The sequence below is a fragment of the Sinohyriopsis cumingii genome, chromosome 14, assembly GCF_028554795.1.
Source record: "Sinohyriopsis cumingii isolate HCF-2022 chromosome 14, ASM2855479v2, whole genome shotgun sequence".
NCBI lineage: Eukaryota > Metazoa > Mollusca > Bivalvia > Unionida > Unionidae > Sinohyriopsis > Sinohyriopsis cumingii.
This window is the reverse complement of record NC_142974.1, coordinates 50,856,053-50,873,321: the sequence shown is the minus strand read 5'-3', so window position 1 is coordinate 50,873,321 and position 17,269 is coordinate 50,856,053. Positions and strand designations below refer to the sequence as shown.

At 33.3% G+C, this 17,269-nt stretch overlaps 1 protein-coding gene across 1 annotated transcript in view; it reads right to left on the bottom strand.

The window, feature by feature from the left end:
* The window catches only part of LOC149783779 (enteropeptidase-like), a 109,211-nt gene that overhangs the window by 54,256 nt on the left and 37,686 nt on the right, over nt 1-17,269 (bottom strand). The window contains exons 6-7 of the mRNA XM_089932004.1: nt 13,682-13,798; nt 9,639-9,776 (exon numbers count right to left, since the gene is read on the bottom strand). Coding sequence (XP_089788130.1) covers nt 9,639-9,776; nt 13,682-13,798 — 255 coding nt within the window. The remainder of the gene's footprint in view (nt 1-9,638; nt 9,777-13,681; nt 13,799-17,269) is intronic.

Here is a 17,269-nt window from a genome sequence, read left to right as displayed (position 1 = left end):
GTTCTGTTTATCATTTCAAATTAATAAGTGTAGACCTTAATTTGTCATCACATTATATAATAACAGGTAAGGGTCTACACCATATTTACTGCTTTCAGTTTCAAGTTTTAGGGCAGATATTAATCTATTGTTAAATTATACAATTCCACTCTTATATTTATAATTTCAAGTATAGATATGGATCTGTCATCACCCTGTCTAATGGCAGATCATGGTCAATGCTGTTTATCCTACTTATCATTTGAATGAACAACATATACATTGATCTGTCATCACTCTGTATGATGGCAGATCTGGGTCAATGCTGTTTGTTTTATTTATCATTTAAATGAACACCATATATATTGATCTGTCATCACTCTGTATGATGGGAGATCTGGGTCAATGCTGTTTGTTTTATTTATCATTTAAATGAACAGTGTATATCCTGATTTGACATCACACTACATAATGGTTGTTGTTGTTGTAGGGTTTAACACCATTTTTGAGCACACAATAGGCTATACATGGCAGCCAGTATTAATGGTAGAAGAGGAACCCGGGAAAACCCCAGAAAGAACCACTGACCTACGTGAAGCTACTGGCAAGCTTTCTCACATACCCACATTGGCTGAATCCAAGACTCGAACCCGTGCAGATAGAGGTGAAATGGCAGTGATCTGTAACGGAGAGCGCTTTAGACCACTCGGCCACTCGGGGCCCCCTATAGAATGGTAAACATTAGTCTATGCTATTTGCTCTATTTATCCATTTTACATGAGACAAGTATATCCAGACAAATCAGCTATTTAAAGGATCTGGGTCTACAAGGTTTGCCTTATTATTTTAAATTAATAGTTGTAACATTAATCTTTCATCATCATGCATGATAGCAGATCTGGGTCAATGCTGTTTGTTCTATTTCTGATTTACATGAATAGTGTATATATTGATCTGTCATCACCCTGTACAATGGCAGATTCTGGGTCAATGCTGTTTGCTTTATTTCTCATTTAAATGAATGGTGTATACATTGATCTCTCATCACCCTGTATGATGGTAGATCATGGTTTATACTGTTTGTTCTATTTATCATTTTACATGAGAAGAATATATAAAGACACATAATCTATATAAAGGACCTGTGTCTACAAATCTGTTACATTATTTAAATAAATAGTGCATATCCTCATGTGTCATCATAATATACAATGGAGCCTGGTCTACACTATCATTTTAAATGAACAGTGTAAACCCTGATCTGTCAGCATATGATACAATGGCATATAAAGGTCTACCACCATGTTTGTTTGTATTTATGACTTCCAATGAACAGTGTACACCCTGATCTGTCAGCATATAGCATATGATACAATGGCATATAAAGGTCTATCACCATGTTTGTTTGTATTTATGACTTCCAGTGAACAGTGTAAACCCTGATCTGTCAGCATATAGCATATGATACAATGGCATATAAAGGTCTATCACCATGTTTGTTTGTATTTATGATTTCCACTGAACAGTGTACACCCTAATCTGTCAGCATATGATACAATGGCATATAAAGGTCTATCACCATGTTTGTTTGTATTTATGACTTCCACTGAGCAGTGTACACCCTGATCTGTCATCACCTAATATCATGGTAAGTCAGGGTCTAATCTATTTGTTTGTTCTATTGTCACAAGATGAACAGTGCAGATGTTTTTCAAGTCAACACATTATACAGATCTGTGACTAAACTACTTGTTCCATTTATCATTTCAACTTTGCAGTGTAGACCCTATGTTATAACAGTATATGATGAGAGATCTTTGTCTTTAGTTCTGTTTAATATTTCAGATGAACACTGCACAACTTGTACTGTCATCTCATTACGTGATATCTGATCTAAGTATTTACCATTAGTTCTATTTCAGATGAACACTGCACAACTTGAACTTCATCTCATTACGTGATATCTGATCTAAGTATTTACCATTAGTTCTATTTCAGATGAACACTGTAGAACTTTACGGTAAGCACACTACATGATGAAAGATCTCTGTCCTTAGTTAGTTCTATTTATAATTCAGATAAGCACTGTATAACATGAACTGCCAGTATATTATATGATAGCAGATTTCTGTCTTTACTGTAAGTTCTATTTATAATTGCAGATAAACACTACACAAACTGAACTGTCAAGCTCATTATATGATGTCTAATTTATGTCTTCACTGTTATTACTATTTGTCTTTTTAGATGAAATGTCAGTCCTCCACAACCATAATGCTAGTCTGAGCGGTGATAGAAGTTGACTGCATTATAGGCGAGTCCACATCATACTGAGAAACATTTTAAGTCAGTTAATATACCGGTAATAGACTCCATGAATAGCATGCAATACTAAACAATATCATCAACATTACTAATTTTCAGATGAACTGTCAGTATATTAGATAGTCCTCCATCACCTATTCAGGGGATTACGAAAGGTTATCAATGTTATAGGCGAGTCCACATCATAATGGGATATATTACATGCAAAATATAATTAGGTCAATATAATAGACTCCATGACCAGCATGCAAAGCTTCATTAACATTAGGTATATTCTGGGGTCATACAATGACAAATGTAATGATAAATGTAGATTGGTATCATTTAACATATTATTTGTCATTGAAATGAAATAAATACAAATTTGAGAAAAATTCATTTGCTTATGTACAAGTCATTATGAACATAAGCTCAACAATGAGGTAAAAATGCAACCCGTACGAAATTTTCCACATGGAATGGATATGGAATCCATACGTACTTTTACAGAAATATCCATATGGACATTTCTATTCTATAGTTAAAGCACTCTTATGGATTTCAGTGTATCCATATGGAAATGTTATGGACTCCGTACGTACTCCGTATGGAAAATCTCATGGAATATGCTAATTAGTCCATGAGATCTGTAGGTTGTCCATATGGAATAAAATTAAAATTCCATATGGAATGTGGCAATAATCCATATGGAATTTGTGAATAATCCATATGGAATTTGGCAATACTCCATATGGAATTTGTGAATAGTCCATATGGAGTTGGCAAATATACCATATGGAATTTGTAAATGTTCCATATGGAATTTCTAAATAGTTCATCCTGTACAAAAATTTCCAGGCATACTTAAGGCGGATTTCAGACGGGTTTTTTAAAGTACTTTCTGTCTGAACCATAAAAAAATCTGCTTCAGATTTCTATTAAACTGCCTAATGATTCTTAGACATTATTGGGAATCAATGATGAATATTTCACCATAATTTTTAAAATGGATATAAATTTTATTTTGACAGACATTATCAAATAAGATTTAGGTTTTTCTTGTCCTCATTTTCTTTCTCGCATACAAAGCCTAATCCATGATGGCATCACTTAAGTCTTTTTCATTTCACTGAAAAGTCTGGTGAGATTTCACAAATATTTAACTAAAATGTTTGTGAGATTTCACAACAATTTTGATCATTGTATAGTATTTTACTGAAGTTTCAGAAGTTTTTCATACATTTCAGAAGGTTTCAGATTAATAATGAATATAAACAGGACTTTATTAACCAAGGTGATATTAAGTTTGCACGATTGTTTTTACAGATGTTGTAATTATATGACATCCAAGGCAAGAGATATGGGAGTTAATAATAATAAAATTAATAATAATAATGACTTTATTTAGAGAAGGTAACTTAATTGCAGAACTAATCTACCTTGAGGCCTATCTGTTATGTACAATATTTATAGTATATACAACATGATGTGAAGAATCTGGCTTGACACTAAATAATTAAGTGATTTTAAAAATCAAAGTATCAAGCCTAGAATATATGCACAGGCATCTGTGAACACATAAATATATATAAAATATTAATCTGCATTGAAAAATTCAACTGTGAAAATAATGCAAAATTACAGAAAAGCATCCATTTGAGACATGAAAAGAAATGCTAAAAGCCTGCCATGTCACTTGTACTGCAACTTGATTTTTGATTAATGTACAAACTATGATGCTGTTGTGGCCTCTTGAATTAGTCCTTGTTCAATAAGCAGCGTGACAAACGTTTATCATGATAGAAGTACTCTTATATTATACTGAATTCCAACACACCTAGAATATTTAGATAATATACACAATAATGCCTCACGATATTGAATGATGATTCTACGTGTGGGCCAAGAAAATTCTGCAAAGATATGACCATCTTTTTGATAGACATGGGTATTTTGCAAGAATTCCCACCAGTGATCTATACTTTGTCCTCCTTAAATTCATCCTGGAAGTTAATCAGTTTTGAGTTATGTAACTTCGAAATCATCCTGGTTCAATTCCTTGTCCTATTTAGCACGTTAGCCACTACTGCAGAGCTGTTATGGCACAAAAAGCGAAATGCTAATCCTGGCGTTCAGTTTTCATACACACTGACCAATTACGCTCCCACTGACTTTGATTCAAGCTATTCTCATTGCCGCACATTTTTCAAATGGTTATTCAAACTCGTATCCCGCTCGAATTGCCATGTTTTGCATTCCCGTCAGTTTCCGTTACGCAACGACTCATTGGACAAGTACAAAATTTTGACCAATCAGAAAGCTCTTCACAATGATCATCCTTTAAATAATAAACGGAACAAATACTTATTAGAAAGCCCGTTGCGGAATGGGACCGGATAGAACATTATTTAAAAAAAGTTTCCGAGACGATATTAAAAGAGGGTCCATATCGAGGAAAATCAGATTCAGGTCAGGAGAAAAGTGAAATTCTGATTCAAAACAGAAAACAAGAAAACTTGTTTGAGGGCAGTTAAATCCAGTTTAAGTTTAAAAAAATACAACAACAACAATAACAAAATTTGATAAAGAAATATAATACAGAAAGATGTGGAAAGAAGTTATTGTTCCCAAAATAAACAATACAATTACAGCTATCAAAAACAGGGAATATAAATGCTGCTGAAAATCAATGAAATTGTACAAGAAACAAAAATAAATTTTATTATATCTTATTTATATTTTTTTAAACTAAAATTTCAGTGATATTGCAATCACAAAATATCACTATATTTTTAGAATTTTTGACAAACTCTCAGTGAAATTTCAATAAAAAATTCCCACTAATATTTTCAGAAATGTTGGCAGATTCAGTGAAATTTCAATCACAAAATTTCACTGATATTTTCTTAAATTTTGGTAAAATCTCCTAAAATACCATGATTTTAGTGAAAATGGACATCCGAGTGAATGTTAAGAAATGTTCATTGATTTTGCTGAAATTTAAGTCACATTTTCACCAGGGCATGATTTTTGTAGAGCATATTTTAATAGGAAGCCAAAAAAATTACTTTTCAGAATAAACATTAGATCAAGCCCAAAATCCACCTTGCACCAAAGATTCATCTATGCTTGTATTTTAATATTAAATTTCTGATCATGTTTACATTTTCCCTACTTTTTTGGTCATGTCTTTGTTTTTAAACATCTGTGGAAATAAATTAAAGAAAACTGACATACATGTGTTTCTTAAAATTTATGAGTATATATTCATCCTTCCACATCAGCTACACTGACATATACAGGTACACAAACTCCCACCAACATTTCTATTTTAATCAGATAGTTTAGTTATTAAGTCTTCAGAGAGTATTTTCCATGATGCTATAACACACGAGCCTGATTTCCATATGGAAAAAAGTGCTTATGGATTAAAGTTGCAACTTTATTCCATATGGAATTTTCACTTGCTGTGAAGTACTTATGGAATTGATATGGAATAAATTGTCTGATTCCATAAGTTTTTCAGTCCATATCTATTCCATATGGATTCCATAAGTATTCCATACGGAATCCATAAGAAATTTCTGTACGGGAAGCATTGACCTTTGAATGTAATGTGGCATCATTCACTGTATTCTTCAGATATGTCCTAGAATAGGGTTGGCTAAAAATCCATACATATTTGACATCATCAAAGTTAGTGAAACTAAAAGTGAGTTAAAACATTTGATCATAATCAATTATCAATGTCTTCATTGGAATGAAACTAAAAACTAAATTTACTTTCTCCTTTTCATGTCATTTTAACCATAACCTCCATGATGTAAAAACGCAAGCATTGAACTTTGACTTGATGTGAAGGTCAATTATGTCTGGCTTTCAAAACCCTTTTACAAATGTGTTAATATGTTGCTAGTCAGACTGGTTCCAACTTAATTCAGACTCAATTAAATGTTGCAAGTGATTAGTGATAACCATGTGTCAAGACCCCATTGATTTAAGAGGAATATTGACAACCAAATGTCCACAATGGCCACTATGGTGCCATGTTGGAGGTCATTCACAATCAGCAACGTACTGCTAGTGTTTAAGAGAAAACACCATGATGATACTACCATCCCTCCAGAAATAGTCAGATGAAGATTCTCACGATAACTGTGAAGGCAGCCATTTTGGAGGCTTGATTAGGATCCTCTTAACAAGGTAAGAGCTATAATTAAACAAAAGATTTTTTTTTTTTTTTGGAGTGCAGTCGGGTTTTCTTTAATATTGGTATGGCTATCTCCGAATAACATGCTGTTATGAGATTTGTCAAAGATGGCAAACATGGTTATTATGTTGGATGTCTCGCCAGCACCATTTATATTTAGGATCAACAAGATATAATGCCATCTCTTAGTGAAAATTATAAGTCCAAATGACCATCTGTTAAACAATATAGCTATTGCAAAGTTTTCAAGATGGCCGTCATGGTGGCCATATTTGGTGTCAGAACCATTTTCATTTAGGATCAGCTATACAAGATAAGAAGTCTATTAGTGATTGTCCTGTATAAATACGACAATTCTTTTAGAAGGATTAGTAATACAAATATTTTAATCATTGTCGCCATAACCTATATCAAATTGGAACAATGCTTTTTTTCTGGACTAAAAGTGACATCGCATGAAGTCTTTCAGTGAAAAAAATATATAAATATGGAATCAAGATTTTGAAGAGGGTTGCTTTTGCATATCTTAAAAGCACCCTTTTTCTTTGTGACCACTTTGATCCTGGGATAAATGTGGATGCACATTTTCAATACAGTCTTCCATGCAGCTTAAGAGAAGATGTGATAACTTGTACTAATGGATGAATACCAGATGAATGAAAACTTATCTCAGGCAATTGCATTAACTAATGGATGGATGCCAGATGAATACAAACTTATCTAAGGCAATTGCAAAAACTAATGGATGAATGCCAGATGAATATGAACTGATGTCAGGCTATTGCAAAAACTAATGGATGAATGTCAGATGACTATGAACTGATGTTAGGCTATTGCAAAAACTAATGGATGAATGTCAGATGAATATGAACTGATGTCAGGCTATTGCATAAACTAATGGATGAATGTCAGATGAATATGAATTGATGTCAGGCTATTGCATAAACTAATGGATGAATGTCAGATGAATATCAACTGATGTCAGGCTATTGCATAAACTAATGGATGAATGTCAGATGAATATGAACTGATGTCAGGCTATTGCATAAACTAATGGATGAATGTCAGATGAACATGAACTGATGTTAGGCTATTGCAAAAACTAATGGATGAATGTCAGATGAATATGAACTGATGTTAGGCTATTGCAAAAACTAATGGATGAATGTCAGATGAATATGAACTGATGTCAGGCTATTGCATAAACTAATGGATGAATGTCAGATGAACATGAACTGATGTCAGGCTATTGCATAAACTAATGGATGAATGTCAGATGAACATGAACTGATGTTAGGCTATTGCAAAAACTAATGGATGAATGTCAGATGAATATCAATTGATGTCAGGCTATTGCATAAACTAATGGATGAATGCCAGATGAATATCAACTGATGTCAGGCTATTGCATAAACTAATGGATGAATGTCAGATGAATATCAACTGATGTCAGGCTATTGCATAAACTAATGGATGAATGTCAGATGAATATCAACTGATGTCAGGCTATTGCAAAAACTAATGGATGAATGTCAGATGAATATCAACTGATGTCAGGCTATTGCAAAAACTAATGGATGAATGTCAGATGAATATGAACTGATGTTAGGCTATTGCAAAAACTAATGGATGAATGTCAGATGAATATGAACTGATGTCAGGCTATTGCATAAACTAATGGATGAATGTCAGATGAACATGAACTGATGTCAGGCTATTGCATAAACTAATGGATGAATGTCAGATGAACATGAACTGATGTTAGGCTATTGCAAAAACTAATGGATGAATGTCAGATGAATATGAATTGATGTCAGGCTATTGCATAAACTAATGGATGAATGCCAGATGAATATCAACTGATGTCAGGCTATTGCATAAACTAATGGATGAATGTCAGATGAACATGAACTGATGTCAGGCTATTGCATAAACTAATGGATGAATGTCAGATGAACATGAACTGATGTTAGGCTATTGCAAAAACTAATGGATGAATGTCAGATGAATATGAATTGATGTCAGGCTATTGCATAAACTAATGGATGAATGCCAGATGAATATCAACTGATGTCAGGCTATTGCATAAACTAATGGATGAATGTCAGATGAATATCAACTGATGTCAGGCTATTGCATAAACTAATGGATGAATGTCAGATGAATATCAACTGATGTCAGGCTATTGCAAAAACTAATGGATGAATGTCAGATGAATATCAACTGATGTCAGGCTATTGCATAAACTAATGGATGGATGCCAGATGAATATGAATTGATGTCAGCCTATTGCATAAACTCTTCTCATCAATGACTACTAGAACTACAAATTCTCTCCCTGTGTGTAAAACATATATAGAAACATGTGTGGTGACATTCTGGTTACATTAATTTCATCCTAACGTTTACCGAATTTCAGTATATAATACTGCATTATAAATATGAATAACTGAATAAGTGAAATGAATTTTACAGATAATATACTACTAAAAAATTATAAATCATTATCTCTCTCACACACACACACACACACACATCCAGGTTTGTTTTTATTTGTAGAGGGGTTTTAAAAGAAAAAGGGACATTCGAGACTTCCTGGGTAAATATAGAGGTAATATGTCTTATTCAACCTGGTGTGTCCAAATTTAATGAAATCACAGTCATTAATAGTCTTCAGTGAAACATGATGTCAAGTGTAACCATCTTAAATATGACTTCAGAATTGAATAAAATGTTTGAACGTAAGTCCAAAGATTCTGCTTATGCACACCACAAATTCTGCATAAATTATAAATCTGATGTCGACCCCCAATGACTGTCCACTCATTTGATGAAGTTCCACTAATGCCTCTATACAACTTTCCCACTTAAGGAATCATTCTGACAGCTCAGAAGTCTTATTATTGAAACTGCTGATGTCCACACAGTAAATACTGAAAAAGGACATCATTAGTCCTGCAGAAAACATCTGCAGAGTGATGTGAAATTTGCTTTAATGACACTGAAATATACTGATTTATATTACCTGAAATATACTGATTTATATTACCTGAAATATACTGATTTATATTACCTGAAATATACTGATTTATATTACCTGAAATATACTGATTTATATTACCTGAAATATACTGATTTATATTACCTGTAAGATTGCCATATGTGTGATCATATTGTGGGAATTTGAAGAAATTGCCAGATCTCTGATCCCATGTGGCACTGGGCTGACGGTTTCTGTACCCACACTGATAAGAATCTTCAAACTGGCAAGCCACTGAACCAGCTGTAATAAAATCAAATATTGTAAAATGTCATTGAGACAGCTGTAAGAAAATCAAATACTGTAAAACATCATGGCATTGAGACAGCTGTAAGAAAATCAAATACTGCAAAACATCAATGCACTGAACCAGCTTTAATAAAAAAAAATGTAAAACGTCATGTCATTGAGACAGCTGTAATAAAATCAAATGCCATAAAATATCAAACAATTGAACCAGTTGTAAGAAAATCAAACACTGTAAAACATCTTGTGTTCTTACTTAGGTCATTTTTGGGTGACCCAGATCATCATGTAAACATAAAATAAAGCTCTCTGATGTTCTCATTTGAAGCCACCTAGGAATTTAGCAAGGAAATCATATGAAAACTTTCATGCCTTCACCCTTGGTCATATATCTGGAATATTCTCAATGCATAGAAATACATAGAGACTGTTGCTCACATGTATAGAATAGTCTCATTCAAGGCAAAGAAGTACAAACAAATCATTTCTCATATACCTAGGATAATCTTACTTGTAACAATGAAATACTATTTGTACACCATTCCCTCGATAACTCGCGCCCTGATAACTCACCACTTACAAAGCAGTGTCAGGCATGGATCCCATTTTTTAAACTGAAAATACCCAAAAAATTATCCCTATTTGTTGAAGAAAATTGCAATCAAAATTGGTAACAGAAACTTTGATGTATTGCTCGTTTTATCATTGAAAACGGTAGATAAAACCTGGAAATTTTAATCAACACTATGAAATATCAAATTTAAAAATAACTCTTTTTGACATTTTCTTTCCAAACGACATTCCTAGTACACTGCAATTAACAATATGTAAGGAAATTTTGATCAATGAAAATGTCACGCCGAGTGGAGGCGGTACTTTAATAAATAAATACAAATTAAATAATGTTTTGATCAATTGAAATTTGGGTTCTAGTTCCATCGTTTAGTTCCTTTTAAGTGTAATCGTTGTAAGTGCAATGTGTCCTCTTGTAATTAAATGTAAAATGTGTCAATCTACCATAACAGTTATGTCTGCGAGCATTTCTCTGAGAACCTAATTAAGTGCCGACCGTGTTTTGATAACTGACTTGCGGAAGTATTTGTTGTATTGTTGCCCTGAATTAAAAGCTGGCCTCCTTTATATTATCACGTTAATTATGTATTTTAAATTTTAAAAATGGTGGAATTAAAGATAAGTTAAAAGGCAAAAAAATCAAACTAACTTAAAATCTAGCGGTCTGTCATATGTCGGGTGAACTCACTTCATTTGATCAGTCGAACACTGTAATAAACATTATTGTGTATGTAACAGAAACTACCTTAAATTAACCAACTCTTTCATAACTGTGAACAAAGATAACAAGGCAGCAAAGCGAAAAGAATACTCTGTAAAATAAAGAGCTTGATTTCAGATGCGTACCATTGTGGGCAAGCGAGTTTCAGAGAATTCTTGAACTGGCATTTAGAGATATCCTCAGGGATGATAAGGAATTTCATTATTACTTCCAATGAAATCACGACATTAACATTGTACTAATTGAACAATAAAAAATTGAGTTTCAACGTAGACCTGTCACGAAATAAATGTTGCATGTTTTTGAAAAAAAAAGGAATCTTTTTTGGTGGTGTAACAACAGTTAGTCTAGTTCCCAAACTGTGGACTACCAATTTGGCAAGATATAATTAAATACCACTAAGGAACCAGACTCATCATGAAAACAAAAAGCAGTGATGTAATACACCAATTTTTCACGTACACGTGATGGTTGTTGAAACCAGTTGCATATGTTGGATATTTTGAGAGAACAAAAATGTTATTTAAACAGAATAATGAACAGCTTACATTAGAAAAAGTGCATTATTAAAAATTATTATCAACATGATTGTAAAACGAGGATTCGGTCATTAAACAGCCCAGTTCCCTAAGGCCCCCCCCCCACCACGGTTTTCTCGAAGTCAAAGCAATTCTTTTCAATTTTTGGAGGTCCCTCAGTAACTTGCGCCTCGCTTATAATGCAGTCTATGTTTGTGGACCCCGTTGTACGCGAGTTATCGAGGGAGAGGTGTATATATATTTAATTTGTGGAGAAAAGGTTTTGTACAAAGTAGGTGATGCAAAAGTTAGTTTCACTAGTCACTAGAGATCTGAAGGTTCATATGAGGACACATACTGGAGAAAAACCAGTCAAGTGTGAAGAATGCAATATAATGTTTTGTCAGAGTGTAATCTAAAGATGCTTGAGGATACATACTGTAAAAAAAAATACTGAAGCGTGAAGCATGTCATGTAAATTTTCTTGAATTGAAACTCAATATGCAAATGCGGATACATATTAAAATGAAATCCATTTAAGTGTGAAGAATATACTAAAAATGTTTTGTCAGGGTGGATATCAAAAGAAGCACATCAGGATACATACTGGAGAAAAGATATTCAAGTGTGAAGTATGCAATAAAATACTCAGATAAAATGGAGATCTAATGATGCACATGAGATCACATACTGGAAACCATTCAAGTGTGAAATATGTAATAAAATATTTAGTCTTGGTGGACATTTAATGATGCATATAAGGATTGTCATGTATATTTAATGTGTATTATTTATTGGCTTTTCTTAATGGTTATATGTTAGGTATGTCTGTATTTTTTATCTGACTTTGTCCAAAATGAAGTTCATTGTATACCTAACCAGTGACATTTATTTTGTAAACAACATAATACACAGCTATGATTTCTGTAAGATTATAGATAATATATTCCGGTAATTATCAATGGTGGTAATCTGTTTATTTGGATTTATGTCCAGTGCATCAGTTTTCCCCTTGGAAATTCCAAGATATGTTGACACTTTGAATGCTTTATGCAGGAAACTGACCTACATCCTGGCTCTATTATTATGTCATAGCTTTTAATATAATGTTGCTGACTTGAAAGATTACTCATTTTGCCTTAATATCTAAAGCATAATCAGTCTTATTTTTGTATTCATTTTTTCATTTGCGTGGATCTGTTTATTCAAATTATTATTCACAGAAATTATGAAGTGCTCTGAATTATTCTTGGACAGAAATATTAATTTTTGAATTATGGTGAATTCAGAAAAGGACATTTTAAATTATATTACTGTTATACATCAAAAGACTGTTAGCACATAACCATACTCCAGGCCAGTGGCACATATCACATTCAAGACTGCAGGCACATCAACACATTTAATATTTAAATACCACTAGAATTCAATTAGAATTTCACACATTTAGGCTTGTGACAGAACTTTTATGACTAATTGGATTTAATTCAAAATACTGTAAGTTCTTTTTAAGTTTTGACTTTTTGTTGAAGAGAAATAAATTATTTGTTGATCTTTACAAACCTCAATGGGTTTTGGTCTTTATTCTTATTGAGTTTAAGCCCAAAGAGTTTTAACCATGCCCTGAGAGCATTGCTCACACATCTAGAACAGTTTCACTCAAAGACACTCGTAAAGTATGAGGTGAATAGATGTCTAGATAATCTAAAAGCCTCATCTGTCACCATATTTCATTTATTAACTTTATGATGCATAGCCAGTTATGCTGACATTGGTGCAGGGGCAGTATTTTTGCTATAATCACAATCAACAAGTCTTCCATCATGTAAATGTAAAAAAATACCTGAAACGAGTCAATTTAGAAATGTTGATGTTGTTTCTATGTGTTTAATGGTACATCAACACCTGAAAAGTCAAATGCTGAAGCAATTGGGCCGAAGTATCCTGCCCAAAGACACTCCATAGCAGATAACAATGCCTGCTCTGAGTAGGATTCAAACATGTACCCTTTTCATAGTAAATCCAATATTCTAACCACTTAGCCATCATGGATCAACATGATAAAAAGAGGCAACAGAACTAATACTTACGACAGGAATCCTCAGACTCATCAGAATCATCATGGCAGTCACTGATTTTGTCACAAATCTGGCTTGAATGAATGCACCTGGAGTTATCTGAACATGGCAACAAACCTCCAGAACAATCTGAAATTGAAATCAAGTACCATATTACACATAATATCGACACATGCCCTAATAATCTCTCATTTTTCTGCCATTTTCCATAGTCTTGCTGAAATAATCCAGAGTGAACATTTTTTTTTATAGCTTCATCCCTTCAAAATATGAATAATCCATAGGGGTAAACAGGTCTGATTTTCTCAATAAATAAGACAATATCTAATGAAAATATTTTGAAATGCCTTCTGGTGGTATTACTATGAGCTAAGCTGGATTTATTTTGATAACTGTTGAGAACATGATGATCCTTTCGCATGAAGACACTTGCTAATTGACAGATTGACAATGTTTGAGAACATGATGATCCTTTCGCATGAAGACATTTGCTAATTAACAGATTGACAATGTTTGAGAACATGATGATCCTTTCACATGAAGACACTTGCTAATTAACAGATTGATGATGTTTGAGAACATGATGATCCTTTCACATGAAGACACTTGCCAATTAACAGATTGACAATGTTTGAGAACATGATCCTTTCGCATGAAGACACTTGCTAATTAACAGATTGACAATGTTTGAGAACATGATGATCCTTTCACATGAAGACACTTGCTAATTAACAGATTGATGACGTTTGAGAACATGATGATCCTTTCACATGAAGACACTTGCTAATTAACAGATTGACGATGTTTGAGAACATGATGATCCTTTCGCATGAAGACACTTGCTAATTAACAGAATGACGATGTTTGAGAACAAGATGATCCTTTCGCATGAAGACATTTGCTAATTAACAGATTCACAATGTTTGAGAACATGATGATCCTTTCGCATGAAGACATTTGCTAATTAACAGATTGACAATGTTTGAGAACATGATGATCCTTTCGCATGAAGACACTTGCTAATTAACAGATTGACAATGTTTGAGAACATGATGATCCTTTTGCATGAAGACACTTGCTAATTAACAGATTGACAATGTTTGAGAACATGATGATCCTTTCACATGAAGACACTTGTTAATTAACAGATTGACAATGTCTGAGAACATGATGATCCTTTCGCATGAAGACATTTGCTAATTAACAGATTGACAATGTTTGAGAACATGATGATCCTTTCGCATGAAGACATTTGCTAATTAACAGATTGACAATGTTTGAGAACATGATGATCCTTTCACATGAAGACACTTGCTAATTAACAGATTGATGATGTTTGAGAACATGATGATCCTTTCACATGAAGACACTTGCTAATTGACAGACTGACAATGTTTTGAGAACATGATGATCCTTTCACATGAAGACACTTGCTAATTGACAGATTGACAATGTTTGAGAACATGATGATCCTTTCACATGAAGACACTTGCTAATTAACAGACTGACAATGTTTGAGAACATGATGATCATTTCACATGAAGACACTTTCTAATTAACAGATTGACAATGTTTGAGAACATGATCCTTTCACATGAAGACACTTGCTGATTAACAGATTGACAATGTTTTGAGAACATGATGATACTTTCGCATGGAAACACTTGCTAATTAACAAATTGACAATGTTTGAGAACATGATGATCCTTTCACATGAAGACACTTGCTAATTAACAGACTGACAAAGTTTCAGAACATGATGATCCTTTCACATGAAGACACTTGCTAATTAACAGACTGACAATGTTTGAGAACATGATGATCCTTTCACATGAAGACACTTGCTAATTAACAGATTGACAATGTTTGAGAACATGATGATCCTTTCGCATGAAGACACTTTCTGATTAACAGATTGACGATGTTTGAGAACATGATGATCCTTTCGCATGAAGACACTTGCTAATTAACAGATTGACAATGTTTGAGAACACGATGATCCTTTCACATGAAGACACTTGCTAATTGACAGATTGACAATGTTTGAGAACACGATGATCCTTTCACATGAAGACACTTGCTAATTAACAGACTAACAATGTTTTGAGAACATGATGATCCTTTCACATGAAGACACTTGCTAATTAACAGATTGACAATGTTTTGAGAACACGATGATCCTTTCACATGAAGACACTTGCTAATTAACAGATTGACAATGTTTGAGAACATGATGATCCTTTCGCATGAAGACACTTGCTAATTGAGAGATTGACAATGTTTGAGAACATGATGATCCTTTCACATGAAGACACTTACTAATTGACAGATTGACAATGTTTTGAGAACATGATGATCCTTTCACATGAAGACACTTGCTAATTAACAGATTGACAATGTTTAAGAACATAATCCTCTCACATGAAGACACTTGCTAATTAAAAGATTGACAATGTTTGAGAACATGATGATCCTTTCGCATGAAGACACTTGCTAATTAACAGATTGACAATGTTTGAGAACATGATGATCCTTTCGCATGAAGACACTTGCTAATTAACAGATTGACAATGTTTGAGAACATGATGATCCTTTCACATGAAGACATTTGCTAATTGACAGATTGACAATGTTTGAGAACATGATGATCCTTTCACATGAAGACACTTGCTAATTGACAGATTGACAATGTTTGAGAACATGATGATCCTTTCGCATGAAGACACTTGCTAATTAACAGATTGACAATGTTTGAGAACATGATGATCCTTTCGCATGAAGACACTTGTTAATTAACAGACTGACAAAGTTTGAGAACATGATGATCCTTTCGCATAAAGACACTTGCTAATTAACAGATTGACAATGTTTGAGAACATGATGATCCTTTCGCATGAAGACACTTGCTAATTAACAGATTGACAATGTTTGAGAACATGATGATCCTTTCACATGAAGACACTTGCTAATTGACAGATTGACAATGTTTTGAGAACATGATGATCCTTTCACATGAAGACACTTGCTAATTAACAGATTGACAATGTTTGAGAACATGATGATCCTTTTGCATGAAGACACTTGATATTTAACAGATTGACAATGTTTGAGAACATGATGATCCTTTCACATGAAGACACTTGCTAATTAACAGATTGACAATGTTTGAGAACACAATGATCTTTTTGCATGAAGACACTTGCAAATTGACAGATTGACAATGTTTGAGAACATGATGATCCTTTCACATGAAGACACTTGCTAATTGACAGATTGAGAATGTTTTGAGAACATGATATCCTTTCACATGAAGACACTTGCTAATTAACAGATTGACAATGTTTGAGAACATGATGATCCTTTTGCATGAAGACACTTGCTAATTAACAGATTGACAATGTTTGAGAACATGATGATCCTTTCACATGAAGACACTTGCTAATTAACAGATTGACAATGTTTGAGAAAACGATGATCTTTTTGCATGAAGACACTTGCTAATTGACAGATTCATTGTCTGAGCCAACTATAATAAATGAAACATGATAATATTATAATAGCATTTGAGCATAGGGTCAGCCTAATGTCTTGTTAAAATTA